Source organism: Aspergillus tanneri (assembly GCF_003426965.1).
Source record: "Aspergillus tanneri strain NIH1004 chromosome Unknown AapTan_4_pilon_pilon_pilon, whole genome shotgun sequence".
NCBI classification, from domain to species: Eukaryota; Fungi; Ascomycota; class Eurotiomycetes; order Eurotiales; family Aspergillaceae; genus Aspergillus; species Aspergillus tanneri.
In genome coordinates, this window is record NW_022984631.1 from 55,420 (window position 1) to 71,004 (window position 15,585).

Consider the following 15,585-nt stretch of genomic DNA (forward strand, 5'->3'; position numbering starts at 1 on the left):
ATCATCGGCTAATCCCAATGGCGATATCCCGATACCACTGGATATTAATAGCCTGCTTTAAGCGGGTCTTGGTTTCGCGCTTTAACACCTCCCGGAACCGCTCGGAGGTCCATTTGCGCCGGGTACCGGGGTCGGGGCCCCATAAAAACGCATCCTCGGAGATCTGCGCTGCGTGCGTGCCCTGCGTTGCGTGCGTGCCCTGTGTTGCGTGCGTGCCATGCGCTGTGGTGGTGCCCTGCACTGCGTGCATTCCCTGCGTTGCGTGCATGCCCTGCGCCGTGGTGCCCTGCGCTGTGGTGCCCTGCGCTGTGGTGGTGCTTTGCGCTGTGGTGGTGCTTTGCGCTGTGGTGGTGCTTTGCGCTGTGGTGGTGCTTTGCGCTGTGGTGGTGCCCTGTACTCCGCGTATTCCCTGCGTGCCCTGCGTTGCGTTCGTGCCCTGCGCTGTGGTGGTGCCCTGCACTGCGTGCGTTCCCTGCGTTGCGTGCATGCCCTGCGCCGTGGTGCCCTGCGCTGTGGTGGTGCCCTGCGCTGTGGTGGTGTCCTGCACTGCGTGCGTTCCCTGCGTTGCGTGCATGCCCTGCGCCGTGGTGCCCTGCGTCTCCTTCGCATGCCATGCGCTTAGTTGCTGCACAAATGGCAATACTAACCATAAATACCACACAATTAATTCACCTACCTCCCGTGGCACAAATCGATAAATGATCTTTATGTCGTTACTTGCGTAAACCCCTTGTGGTACGCCGTCACCAACGCCACCATCCCGTCCTCGATATAGATATTGCGCTGTCGATTCGCCACGGCGTTCACATGTTGGATACTTAATAACTCGGGTGCGCGAGCCGGCTGGCCGGATACTATATAAACAATCACTGCTAATTTCTCCTTAAATCGCGCCACGCGCTCCAGATACTGCGCCACCTTCGGCATGTGCAGCCGTCGGGCTTGGCGCTGGATAGTAAACTCCTTCTGCACGGCCGGCTCGGCCCGCAACCGGCCGATTATCCACATGGGCCCCACCGGCCATTGCGTGCGCTGATCCCGCAAAAATTCCATCCTACCATGGCCTGCGTGGGGTCGTTGTAGATCGCATGCCATGGAATACTGGGAATGTTTTCTCGCGCTGTGACGCACAGTATGTCGCATAATATCTGGCGCGTGGCCCCGACCAATCCATGGACAAATCCGCGGAAATCGCCCATGGTAAATGTGATATGCTTGTATCCAAGCTCGTTGCCATGGTTCCATGTAATGTGCCCGGGCGCCGTGGTATTATAATGGATCTTTAACCCGTACGTGCGCCAGTCCTGCAATATCTGTATCAGGCTATGGGTGCCACGCACCATAAACCGCTGCACCATCCACTCCACGTGCTCCTGGAATGTTTTCCTGCGATTCTGCCGGCGGATATTCACCATCGGCTGGGGAGTACTGCTAGTGATGGGCGACGTGGGGGCGACGATGGGATGCCTTGCTCTAGTTAACTGTAATATCCCTCGTCCAAATAAATATCCTCCAGCTCGTCGTCGGCGCTGGCGAGCACCCACTGCGCGCAGTTACTCTTCTTCTGCCACACCGCGATAATCTCCTCCGGATTCGGATCCAACCAAAGCGCTTTCTGCACAATCATAAAGCGCGCCACCTTGATCACGCGCGATAAGATCGGAGGATAACTCTCCGGGCCCTGCCATCAGTCCCGGCCCCATCCCAACACGGCCATGGTATATACAAGCACGCTCTCGTACTCATAGCTACGCTGCTTTTGGTTTAGCAACTCGATGCAGAACTCCAAACACGCGCCTTCGATCGGGGTCATGCGCCACGCTGCGTCGTCGTCCTGCGGCTCCCCGGAATATCCCGGTGGGTAGTGGCGAGGTGTTATAACTGCCGCCATTTCTTGCACTGCCGTGCTGTCATGCCGTACGGGGGACTCGTCCATTCGTGTGGCGCCTGGGTGCGCGCGATAAACACTAGGATTTGCTGCCATGGCTGCATATGCTTAACCACGCTCTCGGTATCCATATACGCCTGCAACGGTCGATATGGTGTTTGACCCTTTTCGGATCGGATTGCTTCAACGCAGATTACCTGGCCGCTGTGCTGGACCACGCGCTGGCTCTTGCGCACGACCTGCTCCATAGCGGCCCAAATATGGCGCACGCCCTGCTCCACGGGATCCATGGGCTCTTCCTTGGCACCGGGTCATGCGCAGCTATGGGTTGGCGTTAGTAATATTAGATGCCTAAATTACACTCGGCGTGGACTGCGCCTCCTTCCACGCATTCTCTAGCTCCTGGACAGCAACCTAAATATTATCTGTTGGGATCGCTGGTTCGTTGCTCTCATTTAGATTGCGGATATAAATATAATAAAAACCTTATATAATATACTAGCTTCGAGGATAGTTACAAATTACCGCAGTATAGCAGACCATCGGTATATAACCGCAAGCCCAGTAATATATAGGTAATCAGTGGCAAAACCTTCTACCTTCAAAAAAGCCAATGGTCAAGTACTTTGGAAGTGCTTAATAAGCGGTTGGAAGCTCATCGGGAGATACAACTAAGATAATAATACAGGTAGAAAAGGCTCCCTAATCCATCTCCACGCTAATATACTCTCGCACGCCCTTCCGCCCTCCACCAGAACCCTCCCCGGCCCCGTCGGTGTCACGCAGCGGGCGCTTGCGCGCGCCGAGGTAGGCCTCGAACCCCAGAAATCCATGCCACTCCCGGCTGATCGCCCGGTACCGGCGCCGGCGCGCCTCCACATGGCCGGGGGCCTCCTGCAGCCCGCGCGCGTACACCGTGCCCGCGATCCACGACCCGTGGGAGGCCTGCTCGTTGAACACTGCATCGTTGCTCCCATAGTCGCGCTTGAACCCGCCACATTTCAGGTGGACGCGCGAGATCGCGATAGCGGCGTGCCGGTAGGAGAGAATATTTATCTTGGTCTGGAGCTGCTCCTGGGCCTCCCTCTGGAGAACAGTCCGCAGCCGGTCCGGGTCCCAGCTTCCCTCCCCGCGGGGCCAGAGGAACGGCGATTTATTCCCCTTGCGCCCGTAGACCAGCCGCTCGACGGACTGGGCGAAGGGCAGGACCAGCCACAGGTAGTACACCACCAGCTCGCTGACCGCCTTGGGCAGATAGCGGTGGATGATCTTGGTGGAGTTGCTCACGGAGTACCCCTTGTGGTACGCGGTGACCGTGCTAACCAGCCCGTGCTCGATCAGGATATTCCGATGCCGTCCGTGGACCGAGTTGACGTGCCTCAGGCTCAGCAGCTCCGTTGCGCGCGCCGGCTGGGCGGCGGTAATATAGACGAGTAACAGCAGGCGCTGCAGAAACTGGTCTACCTGCTTAAGGTAGCGATGCACGGCGGCCATCCGCCAGACCACCTGGGCGTCGGTCTTCTCCACGTCCAGGAACTCCTCCCGGAGCCAGTTGCTGGTTAGCACGCGGTTCAGCAACCAGCGCTCCCTGTCCACGGGGAGGACCGAGCGGTTCGGCCGGTACTGGAGGAAGTTCCACCCCCGCTGGTTGTTCGTGGGATCGTCCTGCAGCTCTGCCAGGGGGAGGTGCGGGACCACGTCCCCCCGGTCCTCCTCGTCGTGGACGAGAAACAGCTCCTCCAGCTCGGCCTGCGCCAGCTCGACCTCCACGCGCACAAAGCGCCGGAAGCCGGCCATGGTCAGGCGCAGCCCCTTGTAGCTCAGTGTCTGCTCGTCGTCGCTCCAGTAGATGTAGCCCTGACTGGTGGTGGTGTTCTGGACCTTCTTGCCGTACGTGCGCAGACGGGTGATCCAGGCGAAGGGGGCGCACACCCCGTGGAGCAGGAATCGCTCGCGCATGGCATCCAGGGCGTCTGCGGGGTGCGCCACCGTACCGTCGTCGGCCATCTGGACGGCGCGCTCGACCACCAACATCTGTGCCATCTTGACCAGTCCGGAGAGATAGCCGGTGTATCCGTAGGGTTCGCGGAATATCTGCTTGGCGGGGTCCACCCCGAGGGCGGCGAGGAATCCGATCACGGTGCTTTCAAAGAGGTCCCCCTTAAGGGGGTGGTCCAGAAGGGCGATAGAGAGAGACAGGCAGGCATCGTCAAGCTGTTTCTGGACCTTAACTACACCCGAGGAACCCGAGCACTCCTCCCGTTCCTGCTCCTCCCGTTCCTGCTCCTCCCGTTCCTGCTTCTCCTGTTCCTGCAGAAGCCGAGACTCCTAACCATATTTATGCTAAACCCGGGGGAATTCTTTATTAACCAATCAAGGTTTTGGATTGCAACGAGAAACCTAGATTACTAGATGCAGAAGACCCGGAATACCACCCTAGAGAGAGAAAGAGAAAATACCCTAGCCAGTTAATCCGACTGCTAGTACTATTCTCCTTTAAAATGTGGAAAGGCACCTTTCAGACGCTAGATCAAATCCTACCGCCCTGGTCCCAACCATTAAACCAAGTATTAGATATATCTATATCTAGTAAACCGAAAGAGCAAGCAGCCCAGGAACACAAGACGCTAATATCTCAATGGCTTGCTAATAAAGATAACCACAAAATTATCTTCTATCCAGATGGATCCCAGCTACAGAGTGGTTAAAACGGAGCAGGAATCTTCCTCCTAGAGAGTAATCCTCAAAATCAAAAGGCTTGGGCATGGAATCTAGGTCATGAATACGAGGTCTATAATGCAGAGTTATTTACTATTCAAAAAGCATTAAAACAAGCATTTAAGACTATTCAAATTCCAACCTTAGACATCTACATCTTTTCAGATAGCCAAGCAGCCCTAAAAAGGCTTCAATCAGCAGACACCAGCTATGAGCCACACCAAAGAATCTTTAAATGGGCAACTAGGATTAAGGATAAGAATATTTATATTCATATTCATTGGGTTCCAGGCCATCAGGGAATTTTTGGTAACGCCAAAGCTGATGAAGCAGCGAAATATGGCGCAGAATAGACAAGCAGATACTATAAATGCCCTATTTCAATTAGCCATCTCAAACGAGAGCTCAAAGCAAAGTGCCTTGAGGATTGGGATAAAGCATGGGAAAATGCTAGGAAAAGTGATCAATACAAGGGCTTTAATTCCATAGCTTCATGGAAGCCAAGCCCTCTAAAGCTCCCCAAGCAGACCTGGTCAACCATCATCCAACTAAAGCTAGGGCATGGCTATTTTAGATCCTATCTAGTTCAAACACCTAACTACAATAGTGATACCTGCACATCGTGCTGCAGTAATAGGCCCCAAACTCCATACCACCTACTCCTCCAGTGCCCGGCAACCAGGGACATCAGAAAAGGGTCTATAGAGACCCTAGACAAAAAAGACCGAAATCTGCCTTATCTTTTCACGAAGAAAGCAGGGCAAGAACAACTGATCAAATTCCTAAAGGAAACCGGAATCGCCACTAGAAAGTGGCTCTTGGGCCCCTAAAATAAAAAGTCAAAAACAAAAGAAAAAAAAAAAGGAAAAACAGTAAAAACAGCAAAAAGAATTGGAATTTCACATGGTTAATCCCTTTTATAAGGTCCTCCCCACTCCTAGAATGTCATACTGCTTATTCATGTTTGATTTTACCCACTATGTACGTATCTGTTTGTTAGTTCAAATCCTACCACCCAGGGGTGGTAGGTAGAGCATGCATAGTCTCTGACTAAAAAATGCTCTATAATATGGAAGAATAATAATAATAATAATAATAAAGGCTCGAATCGTTCCTCTCGAATCGGCAGACGCGCATCTAGTTGCCCGGATATATTAGCAATCTTATCCCTACGTTGACAGGGATCCCACAGGGCTCCCCTATCTCCCCTATTCTCTTTCTCATCTTCAACACCCCCCTGATCAAGGCACTAGACGTGTCAGGAATCGAGGCACTGCGAATGCAGCCGCTGCTGAGCGGAGGCAGCAGGACAGTGCTATTCGGGTGGATCAACAATGCCTGCGTCTTAGTAATCTCAAGCAGCTACACAGAGAATCAGCATCTGCTCAAGAGGGCGCTGGACAAAGCAGCAGTTTAGTCTAAACAGCACTCGTCAATATTTGCACCTGACAAATTCGAGCTTATCCACTTCAAGAACTCCCCACATCCCGACACTGCTCGGGAGCGAGACAACGACAGGAGTGAGCGCTACGGCTATATAGCTCCGCAGGAAAAGGAGGATCCGGATAGTTGGGACATCCAAACAGAACTGCCTGGCCACGACAGGCTGTTTATAAAGGACCACGCAACTGGCCACATTATTCAGCCAGCAGAGCACGCCAAATACCTAGGAATCTGGATAGACAAGACCCTTTCCTTTACCACTCACCGCTCCAAAGCAGTGGCAAAGGCGAACGGCAGTCTGGCCGCCCTGCGAAGCATCACAGGGTCGACCTGGGGGACCTCACTGCTAGCTATGCGGCAAATATATCTAGTAGTAATAGTCCCCCAGTTGCTCTACGGAATCACTGCGTGGTATAGCCCTACCAGTGGACGGGCTAAACACGCGGAACTGGCCAAGGTGGTTAACAAATTCGAACAGATCCAAACACGCGCAGCAATACTAATCAGCAGCGCCTTTTGAAACACGGCAGCAGCAGCGCTGGGGGTGGAGCTTTACCTCCCTCCTATACAAATACAGATGCAACAAATCATCCAGGAAACAGCCATTCGGATTTAAACCGGCCCGAGCCACACGTGCCCTAGGGGGCTGCGGCTCCAGAGAGGCATGTCAGCATTTAAACGATCTGGCTACACCCCCTGGAGGCACTCAAGTGGAAGACAACTGGTCCACTCTATTCAGGGGCCAGGGAGGAGACATGGGAGTCACAAGTACCCTACATTATTGCACCGTGGGAATTACCCCTACGGTGCGTCATCATCAGCAACGCAGAACAGGCAGTACAGGACCACAACAGGATATGCCAGGACACACGCCGGCAGGTGTGGTATTTAGATAGAAGCGGCTACTGTGGACGAGTAGGAGCTGCAGCAGTCTCCATCCGCGCTGGCAAGGTCCTGAAAAAGCACCTAGGGACAGAATCGCAGTCCATAGTGTACGTGGGCGAGCTGGAGGGGCCTGTATAGCCCTTAAGCAATCAGGTGTGGCTCCAATCACCGTGTTCGCGGACAGCCAGGCAGCCATCCTGGCAATGGGGAATCCCAAGAGGCCCTCAGGACAATATGCTCTGCGGGAGATCTATGCAAGGGTTTAAGAGTTGCGGCAGCAGGGCCCTGCAGGGGAAGATGTTAAGATACGCTGGATCCCTGCGCATATTAGAGTCAAAGGCAATAAGCAGGCAGACGTGGCTGCCAAGGACGCAGCTACTAGAGGCGCTGCGGTCGAAATAAGCTCAGTGGGGGCGTCTCAGGGACGGCTAATTATACGACTCGCTGCAGCAGCAAAGCGAGACGTCAGGCAGAGTCTTCGTGCGCAGTGGGCGAAGCAGTGGGAGAGGCAAAGGGTGGGAAAGCCGACGAGGCGGCTCCTACCCATGCCAGACAAGAAGAATCTGAGGCTGTACAAGCACCTTAGCAAGCCGCACACCTCGATTATCATGCAGATGCGCACTATAAGGATAGGTTTAAGGCACTTCCTTTTCAAGATCAAGCAGGTTGACTCGGACAGGTGCGAGTGTGATCTAGGGTCCCAGACCCCTAGACACGTCCTCTTGGAGTGCCCGCTGCACACTGCCTGTCGCAGAGAACTGATAAGACACCTCGATACGATCGAGGGGCTGCGTGGGCGAGTGCAGGACTACGACGCAGTTATATCGAATCCGCAGGCGATCCGCTACATCGCCGAATTCATGCATCAAACAGGCTTGCTCCAACAGTTCCTATTTGCTAAGCTTAGCGAGGAGGACGAGGAGGCCCCGGATACAAATACCCTTCTAGAAGGGCTCGTACTGGACGAGGAAGACGATGGTTAGAAGGAAACAAGGAGGCAGGAGCCAGGGTTAGGCAGCTGCCAGTGACGCACGAAAGGCTTTCCTCTCAAGGAAGGCAAGGAACACCAAGATAAAACGAAGTGGGAGGAGTGCAGCGTCAACTGGATGGCGCGGTAGACACGCAGCAGACGTGTGGCAGCTGCTTTAGTTGTGTTTTACTTTTTAAGTTGTCTACTGCATTGCATTGCACTGCGATTGCATATGGGATACGGCATTTTGGCACGAGATTCTGCTTCATTTGGCGAAGCGCCTGCATAGCTTGTTGTTTCAATAGATAGGCTCCATCAGGTTAATAGAATTTTGATTGATTGATTGATTGATAAATATATCAGAAATTTGTCCGTGAATCTATGATCTCCTCGCCTAGATTTGCTATATTCTTGTGACGGCCCATTCTAATCCTACTACAATGGGTATTCTATATTCCAAAGCAAGGGCAGAACCAGGTGCAGAGCACATACCAGATGTTCAAACCGCTGAAGCGTGTATCCAGACCATCCGGAGTGGCTACCATGGGATTCTAAATCTGTATAGTCTGGAAGGAGAGAGAAAAGTTGAGGAAGAGGTCATGCCCCTGTTTCAAAGGCTCTACCGAATCATCGCGCACACAACAGTTGACCCAAAGACGGAACACGTGGTACGCGTTGTCGACTGCCATCATTTCACATATAACCCATCATGAGTGTGTGATACTTACCGGTCCCAGATCCTGAACGACAAACGCATTGGAAAATTTATCCCAGATCTTCGGAGAATATTTTCCGATTGCGAATGCGTGTTTAAGGAAGTGTGGGCCATCAAGGTGATTGCAGCGACCAGCGTGGAAGAAGGTAAGGCCCAGCCCATAACCTTCCAAAAAAGAATAGTATTCACGTCCTTGCAGGCAATCAAGCTCTACATTCACTCCCCTTTCTATACCTGTATGATTTCCTAATCTCCATGGAGTGGAACGCGGCACGGACCGTCCTCCGTCAGTGTCCCCAGAAGATGGCAATATTGTAATCTTAGTTTTATAAGTTATAAAATACTGTAGAAGCTTGACAAATGAGCTGTACGTCATATCTTAATAGCACCGCGTGCCCAGTATATGGAAGTATACAATAGCTGCAGTTTTGGATGGCAATGCAGTTTTTAAAGCGCAAGTCTAACTAGAGTAAACAGATACCATCTACTGTTTAGTTTCTCTTACAGCAATATATATTGAATCCACTGGCTCCTGTATCTCTTTACACGTATAAAGTTATTCCTCCAAACCTATTCTCAGCCGTGGGTGTAACCTTCCAGTTTAAAAATTATTTGCCACATACTGCAAAGCTCATCAGTTTGGCATTCGTCCGCCAACTTGTAATCTAAGAGCTGAAATTAGCCGGCTCTAATAATTAAACACCATCAACGAAGGGTTCAACACCACCGGCAACATCGCATGTGAGACAATCATAACGGACGCCGGCACGACAGCAGCAACAGAAGTGATCTCCCACCCCTGGGGCAAAACACCCGAGATAGATCATGCCAAGCACCAAGGGAAGAAGGACAGCATACAGCCATTTAAACGTCTGGAAGATCTTGGGCATCTCTTTGAAGAAATTTGAGTTGATTTTCTCTTTCGCTGTGGTGCCCCATTGCATATTGATGCTGAACATGTGCGCCAGGATCGCCCGCGATAGATGGAAGGATAGACCGCCGAAGAAGATAGCGAACATGGGCATCCATTTAAAATTCTCTAGTAATGCGGGCCCCAGACTTTTCTCACCTAGTCGATAGCGGATGATGGCTAAGGTGACGTTGCCGAAGCCGGAGAATACGATGATGAGACTGAGGAAGACTGAAACTAGAGCGTTAGCTATTCATCTTCATAATTATGTACGATCCATACTTTTCCAGGACTCCATGTAGAATTTATCCAGATAGCCATTGAACCAACCGACTAGAAAGTAGTTCAGAATGCTTAAAGGGAATCCAGATGCAATGGCATAGTCTAGGCAGTCAGTCAGTAGAGATCCCTGCTGCTCAACCAAAGGGATACAAACACGAGGAGATGTAACCGAGAATGGTGAGCTTAGAGGAGAGCTGGAGATTGGACCAGAGAAAAGTCATGAAGAGTCGGGTACAAGGACCTCTCCAGAGCCACGTCCGCAAGGGATTAAAGACTAGTTCATTGCAACCGTACGCATATCTGTTTTCTATACATTAGGATTGCACTGGAGGATGGACGGGTCACCTACTTCTCCCATCGTGCAAGTTCATCGTAAATAGTGAGAGAGACACCCTCCTTAAATTCACGGTGGTGGTAGTTAGCGAGTCTAATAACATTGCCGGCGATCTGTAGCCGCAGGGCCAAGTCGAAATCTTCTGATACATGGCTCTCAGACCAGTAGGTCACATACCCATCGGGATCGTCACGGCCGACGGATTGCACCGCTACGATTGTTACTCAGCATTTGGGAGAGATGGGAGGTGGAAATATAGTCTACCTTTCCATCGTAAAAGGCATTGTGACCCACAAAGGGTGCGGTCTCCCCACTGCCCACGGAAAACTGAATAGCGGAATAGATGAGATTCGTGAAGAAGGCAATGCCGTTCTCGAAATAATCCCAGGACACCTGCATGACGCCGGTTGCATGCTGTACGATGGCTACCTCCGGGCTCAGATACATCTCCACCGCGCCATGGAGCAGACAATCAACAGGCTATTGTGAACAGATCAGCCACGAAAATCCCAGAAAGAAAGCGTGACAAGACCTACTACTCGCGTATCCGAGTCCACGATCAATATCAACTCCCCGATACGAATATCGCCTCCTGCGTGGATACGCAGGTCGGATTCGAGGACGTGCTCTAGGGCTCGCTGATAGCAGACAGCCTCTTCAGCCGGATCGATCAGATCGCTGATTGACAGATGCTGCGCCAGACGATGTAGCATTTCGTCCTCGACGCGGTTGGAGACATTCAGCGCAAAATTCATGTTCGATGCTTTTTGAACTTGCCTTTCCGGACGTATCCATCCTCGCTATTGTTTTGGGGTCGGGCCACCCAGGCAATATTATTGTCGTGGTAGAAGTGGATGCGAGCCTGTTGCTCTTCCGGGGACATATACGCCAGTCCGTCATCATTGATAAAGATGGTGGCGCTGCCTAGGCTAATATTTAGCACGCTCGCGGAGCATCGAGAAATGTCCCAAGACGGGATTGCTTACCTCCATGGGACTCATAATGAGAGACGGCTTCTTGGAGACTTCGAATTGTCGGTAGGAGGACACCCTCCAATGACTCCGTGTATACAGGCATCTGGATGGTGATCCGTGGGGAGTGAAGCCCTGCCCCCAAGCACGGTTCAGATTGGGACGAACGGCGGAATAGAAACGGGAGTTAGTCTGGAGGGTCTTGATGGGGCCAGCAGCCTGGAAGAGATCTGTGAAGAGGACGACGAAGAAAAACATGCTGAGTAGTAGGAAGAAGGGCACGGTGATGATCAAGGCCATACGGATGAAGCCGCCATCGATCAAGGTTTGAAACACAAGGTTACTGATACCGAACCCTAGCAGAAGTACTATCATGAGGCACATCGCCAAACCGACAAAGATGGCGCTGGTCAACGCCAAGGGCCGGTCTAGAGACTCAGCAGGGGGGGCAGCCTCCATGTCCGTCTTAGATGCTTCCTCGGCCTTCGATTTTGACGACACTGCGAGGTATTTTTCGACGGGCTCGACGGATAGATGCGAGGTAGATGTGCCCGGAGAGGTCACTTGGGATTGCAGGACGGAGCGATTGCGAGTGCTGAAGAAAGGTAAGGATGTTCCGCAAACCTGATCAACATTGTTTCTAGGGTCAGCGGCAGACGAGTCTTCAGGGGATTTATTCTTACCAAAGCCAGCAGCCTCTCCTCCAGGTCGGCTACATGATCCAGGATGTTCTCCAGCCGGTCATGCCACACCAACAGTACATGCTCCTCCCGCAGCAGCGCCGCATATTGGAATTTCTTCACGAGGGACGGAGGAGACGAAGAGAGGTCCCGGATCGAATCTATAACCTGCAGCTGAGAGCCACTGGGGAGGACGACTTCAGTTTGATCCGGCTGCAATGACGAGGCAATAATCCTCGTGGACTCCGTGCTCATGGTGAAGGCGACTTCGACATTCAGCGCCTGAACCGCCGCCAGAAGCAAGGGGTTGACTATCTCTGGCTCTGAGATGTACACGCCTCGAGACCGTCGGAGCAGGAGGCCATGACACGGGGCCGGAGAGTCGGCGGTAGAGGAAATCCATTGACAGGCCAGCAGTCGTGCGTGCAGGAATTTGATAATCTGCTCATACTCATTAGAGCTGGTTCTTCTGAAGTGTACTCAATCGGCACCGAAGCAGAAAGAGCTCCTACCGCTTTGTACCTGGATGTCTCATCGATATTAATGCTCGCCAGCCATGTCTCCGGCGCGACAGAATTTCGTGAAGATCCTGTCTCCGTCCCCTCAGCGCCATGGCCTCGGGATGCCGTGGGCTGTTCATCTACTGGGGACCGCGTCGAGGTCGACCGAGAGGTCCAAGGGAACTTCATGTTGCCAGACGAGGGTGCCCTCTGAGAGGATCTGATACGCTTCCACGGCCTTAAAGAAGAAATGCCCCTGGCCAAAACATATCTCCGTTGTCGCTCACTCACGCTAACTGAAGCGAATCTCACCTGTTGGCAGAGCCAGGTGACCGAGAAGAAAAGTTACGAGCTGCAACGCCACATGGAGATTAAAAACAGAACATGTTCAGCTAGCCAACTCTTGCTGTCAGAAGCCGTGCAAGTGGCATCTCACATCAATCATGGCAGCAGCTGAAAAGGGTATGTTTCTAAATGGTCTCCATTTGGACGTGACTTCTGCACCAATGGGTACCCTGGTCGATGGGCAACCTACATTCACGCGTCCTTAGCTCTTCAGATGATGCTGTCTTGTCTTATCCATGCTCTGCGTGCCAAAGATGGAACTGTCCATTTCCCTTGGGATTTCTGACACATGATATTTGCAGGTATAGCGCAAAGGAATCCACAGGCCACCAGACACAGAGAAGATAACAGAGATAACAGAAATTAAACGAAGATAGCGCCATAGGAGGGACGAATAAAGTGGTTTGCCTCCAGGGCCACATTGTCATTTTAGGGTCCTTTTGCGTTGTCTGGACTCTCATGCATATCACCACAAGTAAAAGAGGCGGAGACATACTACCGCCTGCATATCCGCTACGGTCCGGACCCTTACGAGGACCATGCTGATTTGCATTTCTGAGAGAAAAATTCGCCGAATGATCCACTGCCAATCGTCGCACTATCTAATTTCCGCGTCACTCCCCTGTCACTCTCATGCAGTAGTGGCATGCAGTCTGAGTGCCATGGGGACGTCTAGACCCCTCTCACTGGCGTGTGATGCACATTGTGTGGATGATACTTCGACTAAATAATCTACGACTCATGTAATGTATCAACTCGAATATCTACACTCATGGGTGTTGCATCGCTATCGGAGAAAATTTCACGCACTACAATGGAGAAAGTCATAACAGAGCCTCCGCGGAATCCATTCACTGACAGCGCCACAGCGAGTAGAGCAACATCGATCCAAATAAACTCGTGTGCGTCTCAGCGATCTGAAGGTCCGTCATCGAGCGGACTGCGTCCATTGGCGAGACGACGACTCCAATCTTATCGCCTGAAAGGGGAGTACGAGCAACCCTGGAAGGACGACCCGAGGCTTTATCGCACCCGATGTGGGAACTATATCATCTGGGGATGCATCGCGGTGGGCATTGTGCTTAGCGGGTATATCAACTACTCTGTGACGCGAAAAGTGCCCAAGCAGTCAGTAAGTCGTCTTGTTTGTCTGGTATTGTAGAAGATTGGATAAGCTTATTAAGTTTCAGTATTGTCTCATTTTAGACGACCACTTCCAAACCCTCGATACCAATGTGTGGAATCACGAGGTCCAGGTCAGTCCGACTCTTCTCTGCGCGGAATACATGGGCTCATGGTGTCTTAGGTGAATGGCTTTGGGAACGGTGTTTTTGACTGGACAACGTCTGACAATCAGAATTCCTATGTTGATGCAGAGGGACTGCATATTGTTCCGACATTGACCACCGAGACCACCAAGATCACTTCCGATCAGATCCTGGACGGGTTCTCTCTGAACTTGACGAAAGCCCATGGCGATGGCTCCTGTACGGGAACCAGCAACGACGAGTGCAGTGTTCGATCTAACCATACGCTTGGTACGATTCTGCCTCCAGTCCGGTCAGCCCGGTTGAATACCAGAGGCACCAAGAGTATCCGGTATGGCCGAGTCGAGGTGACAGCGAAGTTTCCCACTGGCGACTGGCTTTGGCCTGCTATTTGTACGGCTTCCAGCTCTTCTTCCTCGATCGCGGCTGCTGATTGCAATCTAGGGATGATGCCCGTGAATGACACTTACGGATCCTGGCCCGCCAGTGGTGAAATTGATATCGCCGAAAGTCGCGGCAATGACGTAAACTATCCCTTAGATGGCCGCGATGTAATAAGCAGTTCTATGCACTGGGGTATAGCACTCCCCGTCTTAACGTTGTCTTAGAACGCTCTCGCTAACAAGGAACCTTCGATATCGTCTTCACGCAGGTCCCACCGCACAGACAGACTCCTTCTGGCGAGCGACTCGGGGTAAAGCTCTGCGCCGCACGGATTTCAGCCAGGGATTTCACATATTTGGGCTGCAGTGGTCCCAGGACTACCTCTTCACATACGTGGACAGTCCCCTGCAGCAGGTCCTGTATTGGACGTTCGAGAAGGACCGCACCATGTGGGAGAAGGGAGTGTTTGCCGGAATGACGATAAACTCATCCCTCGTACGTGATCCCTGGTCATCTCACGGCCGACCCAATACGCCCTTCGACCAGCCCTTCTATCTGGTGCTGAATGTGGCGGTGGGCGGTCGGAATGGTTGGTTCCGCGATGGCGTGGGAAACAAGCCCTGGACTGATTCCGGTAATTCTGCGTTGGACTTTTACGAAGCTCTTCCTACTTGGTATCCAACTTGGCCTAATTCGAGTAGTCGTGGGATGACGGTTCAGTCGGTGAGAATGTGGCAGGAGGGAGCCTGTCCCTAGTCGTAGTGGCGAGTAGAGAGAAGAGGGGTAACCAGAGGAGAGTGTGCATGAACAATGAGATAAGAACAACTATTTTTGGCAGAAAAACGTGAAAATGTAACCTCGTCTCGACTCTGCAGCCTAAGAGCAAGGTCTAGTGGCTTGGCGTATTTTTCATCGTGCTGAAGCGATTGGTTAGGATGACCAGATTTATCCCTCGCCTTTGGACAGAGTAGACTATTTGGCCAAAATGGCCCGCTGTAGACACAGTCAATAACCCGGAGTAAACCACGAGTCACTCTGGGCCCATTCGGATCCGAGCGCTTTCAGGGATATGAAAAACTGGAGAATGTCTGTCAGCCCTTGGCATATAAGGGGTTTGGCATGGAATTGCAGCTAAAGTGACCGATTCGCTGGTGATGACTCCTCGATCGATGGTATCCGGGATTCCAAATTATTTACCCTTCGTTTTGATGTCTCCCGTCTAGAGAGCCGGGATGCAATCATGGGTTTAACCACGTCGCATTGGTTCTATTTTAGCATCATAAGCACTGCTT

The 15,585-nt window shown here is 52.0% G+C and overlaps 6 protein-coding genes across 6 annotated transcripts; 2 read left to right on the plus strand and 4 right to left on the minus strand.

The window, feature by feature from the left end:
- Position 1: 1 nt before the first annotated feature.
- ATNIH1004_005326 (uncharacterized protein) lies at positions 2-1,415 on the minus strand (the record flags this gene model as incomplete). Its single annotated transcript, XM_033569980.1, has 3 exons — positions 2-625; positions 718-1,032; positions 1,059-1,415. The coding sequence occupies 3 exons, from the start codon at positions 1,413-1,415 to the stop codon at positions 2-4; spliced, it is 1,296 nt and encodes a 431-aa protein (XP_033426012.1).
- A 62-nt stretch (positions 1,416-1,477) lies between these two features.
- Positions 1,478-2,178, minus strand: ATNIH1004_005327 (uncharacterized protein; the record flags this gene model as incomplete). Its single annotated transcript, XM_033569981.1, has 3 exons — positions 1,478-1,681; positions 1,727-1,967; positions 2,024-2,178. The coding sequence occupies 3 exons, from the start codon at positions 2,176-2,178 to the stop codon at positions 1,478-1,480; spliced, it is 600 nt and encodes a 199-aa protein (XP_033426013.1).
- A 412-nt stretch (positions 2,179-2,590) lies between these two features.
- ATNIH1004_005328 (uncharacterized protein) lies at positions 2,591-4,726 on the minus strand (the record flags this gene model as incomplete). The annotated part of the gene is made up of 2 exons (XM_033569982.1): positions 2,591-4,216; positions 4,721-4,726. 2 exons carry the CDS (start codon positions 4,724-4,726, stop codon positions 2,591-2,593), a joined length of 1,632 nt encoding a protein of 543 aa, XP_033426014.1.
- Positions 4,727-8,344: 3,618 nt separating this feature from the next.
- On the plus strand, positions 8,345-8,937 carry ATNIH1004_005329 (uncharacterized protein; the record flags this gene model as incomplete). Its single annotated transcript, XM_033569983.1, has 3 exons — positions 8,345-8,572; positions 8,642-8,765; positions 8,819-8,937. The coding sequence occupies 3 exons, from the start codon at positions 8,345-8,347 to the stop codon at positions 8,935-8,937; spliced, it is 471 nt and encodes a 156-aa protein (XP_033426015.1).
- A 377-nt stretch (positions 8,938-9,314) lies between these two features.
- ATNIH1004_005330 (glycosyltransferase family 2 protein) lies at positions 9,315-12,485 on the minus strand (the record flags this gene model as incomplete). The annotated part of the gene is made up of 10 exons (XM_033569984.1): positions 9,315-9,760; positions 9,812-9,913; positions 9,966-10,111; positions 10,161-10,287; positions 10,323-10,356; positions 10,440-10,625; positions 10,682-10,945; positions 11,132-11,740; positions 11,800-12,237; positions 12,309-12,485. The coding sequence occupies 10 exons, from the start codon at positions 12,483-12,485 to the stop codon at positions 9,315-9,317; spliced, it is 2,529 nt and encodes an 842-aa protein (XP_033426016.1).
- A 970-nt stretch (positions 12,486-13,455) lies between these two features.
- On the plus strand, positions 13,456-15,049 carry ATNIH1004_005331 (uncharacterized protein; the record flags this gene model as incomplete). Its single annotated transcript, XM_033569985.1, has 5 exons — positions 13,456-13,773; positions 13,832-13,897; positions 13,948-14,302; positions 14,354-14,485; positions 14,562-15,049. The coding sequence occupies 5 exons, from the start codon at positions 13,456-13,458 to the stop codon at positions 15,047-15,049; spliced, it is 1,359 nt and encodes a 452-aa protein (XP_033426017.1).
- Positions 15,050-15,585: the final 536 nt, after the last annotated feature.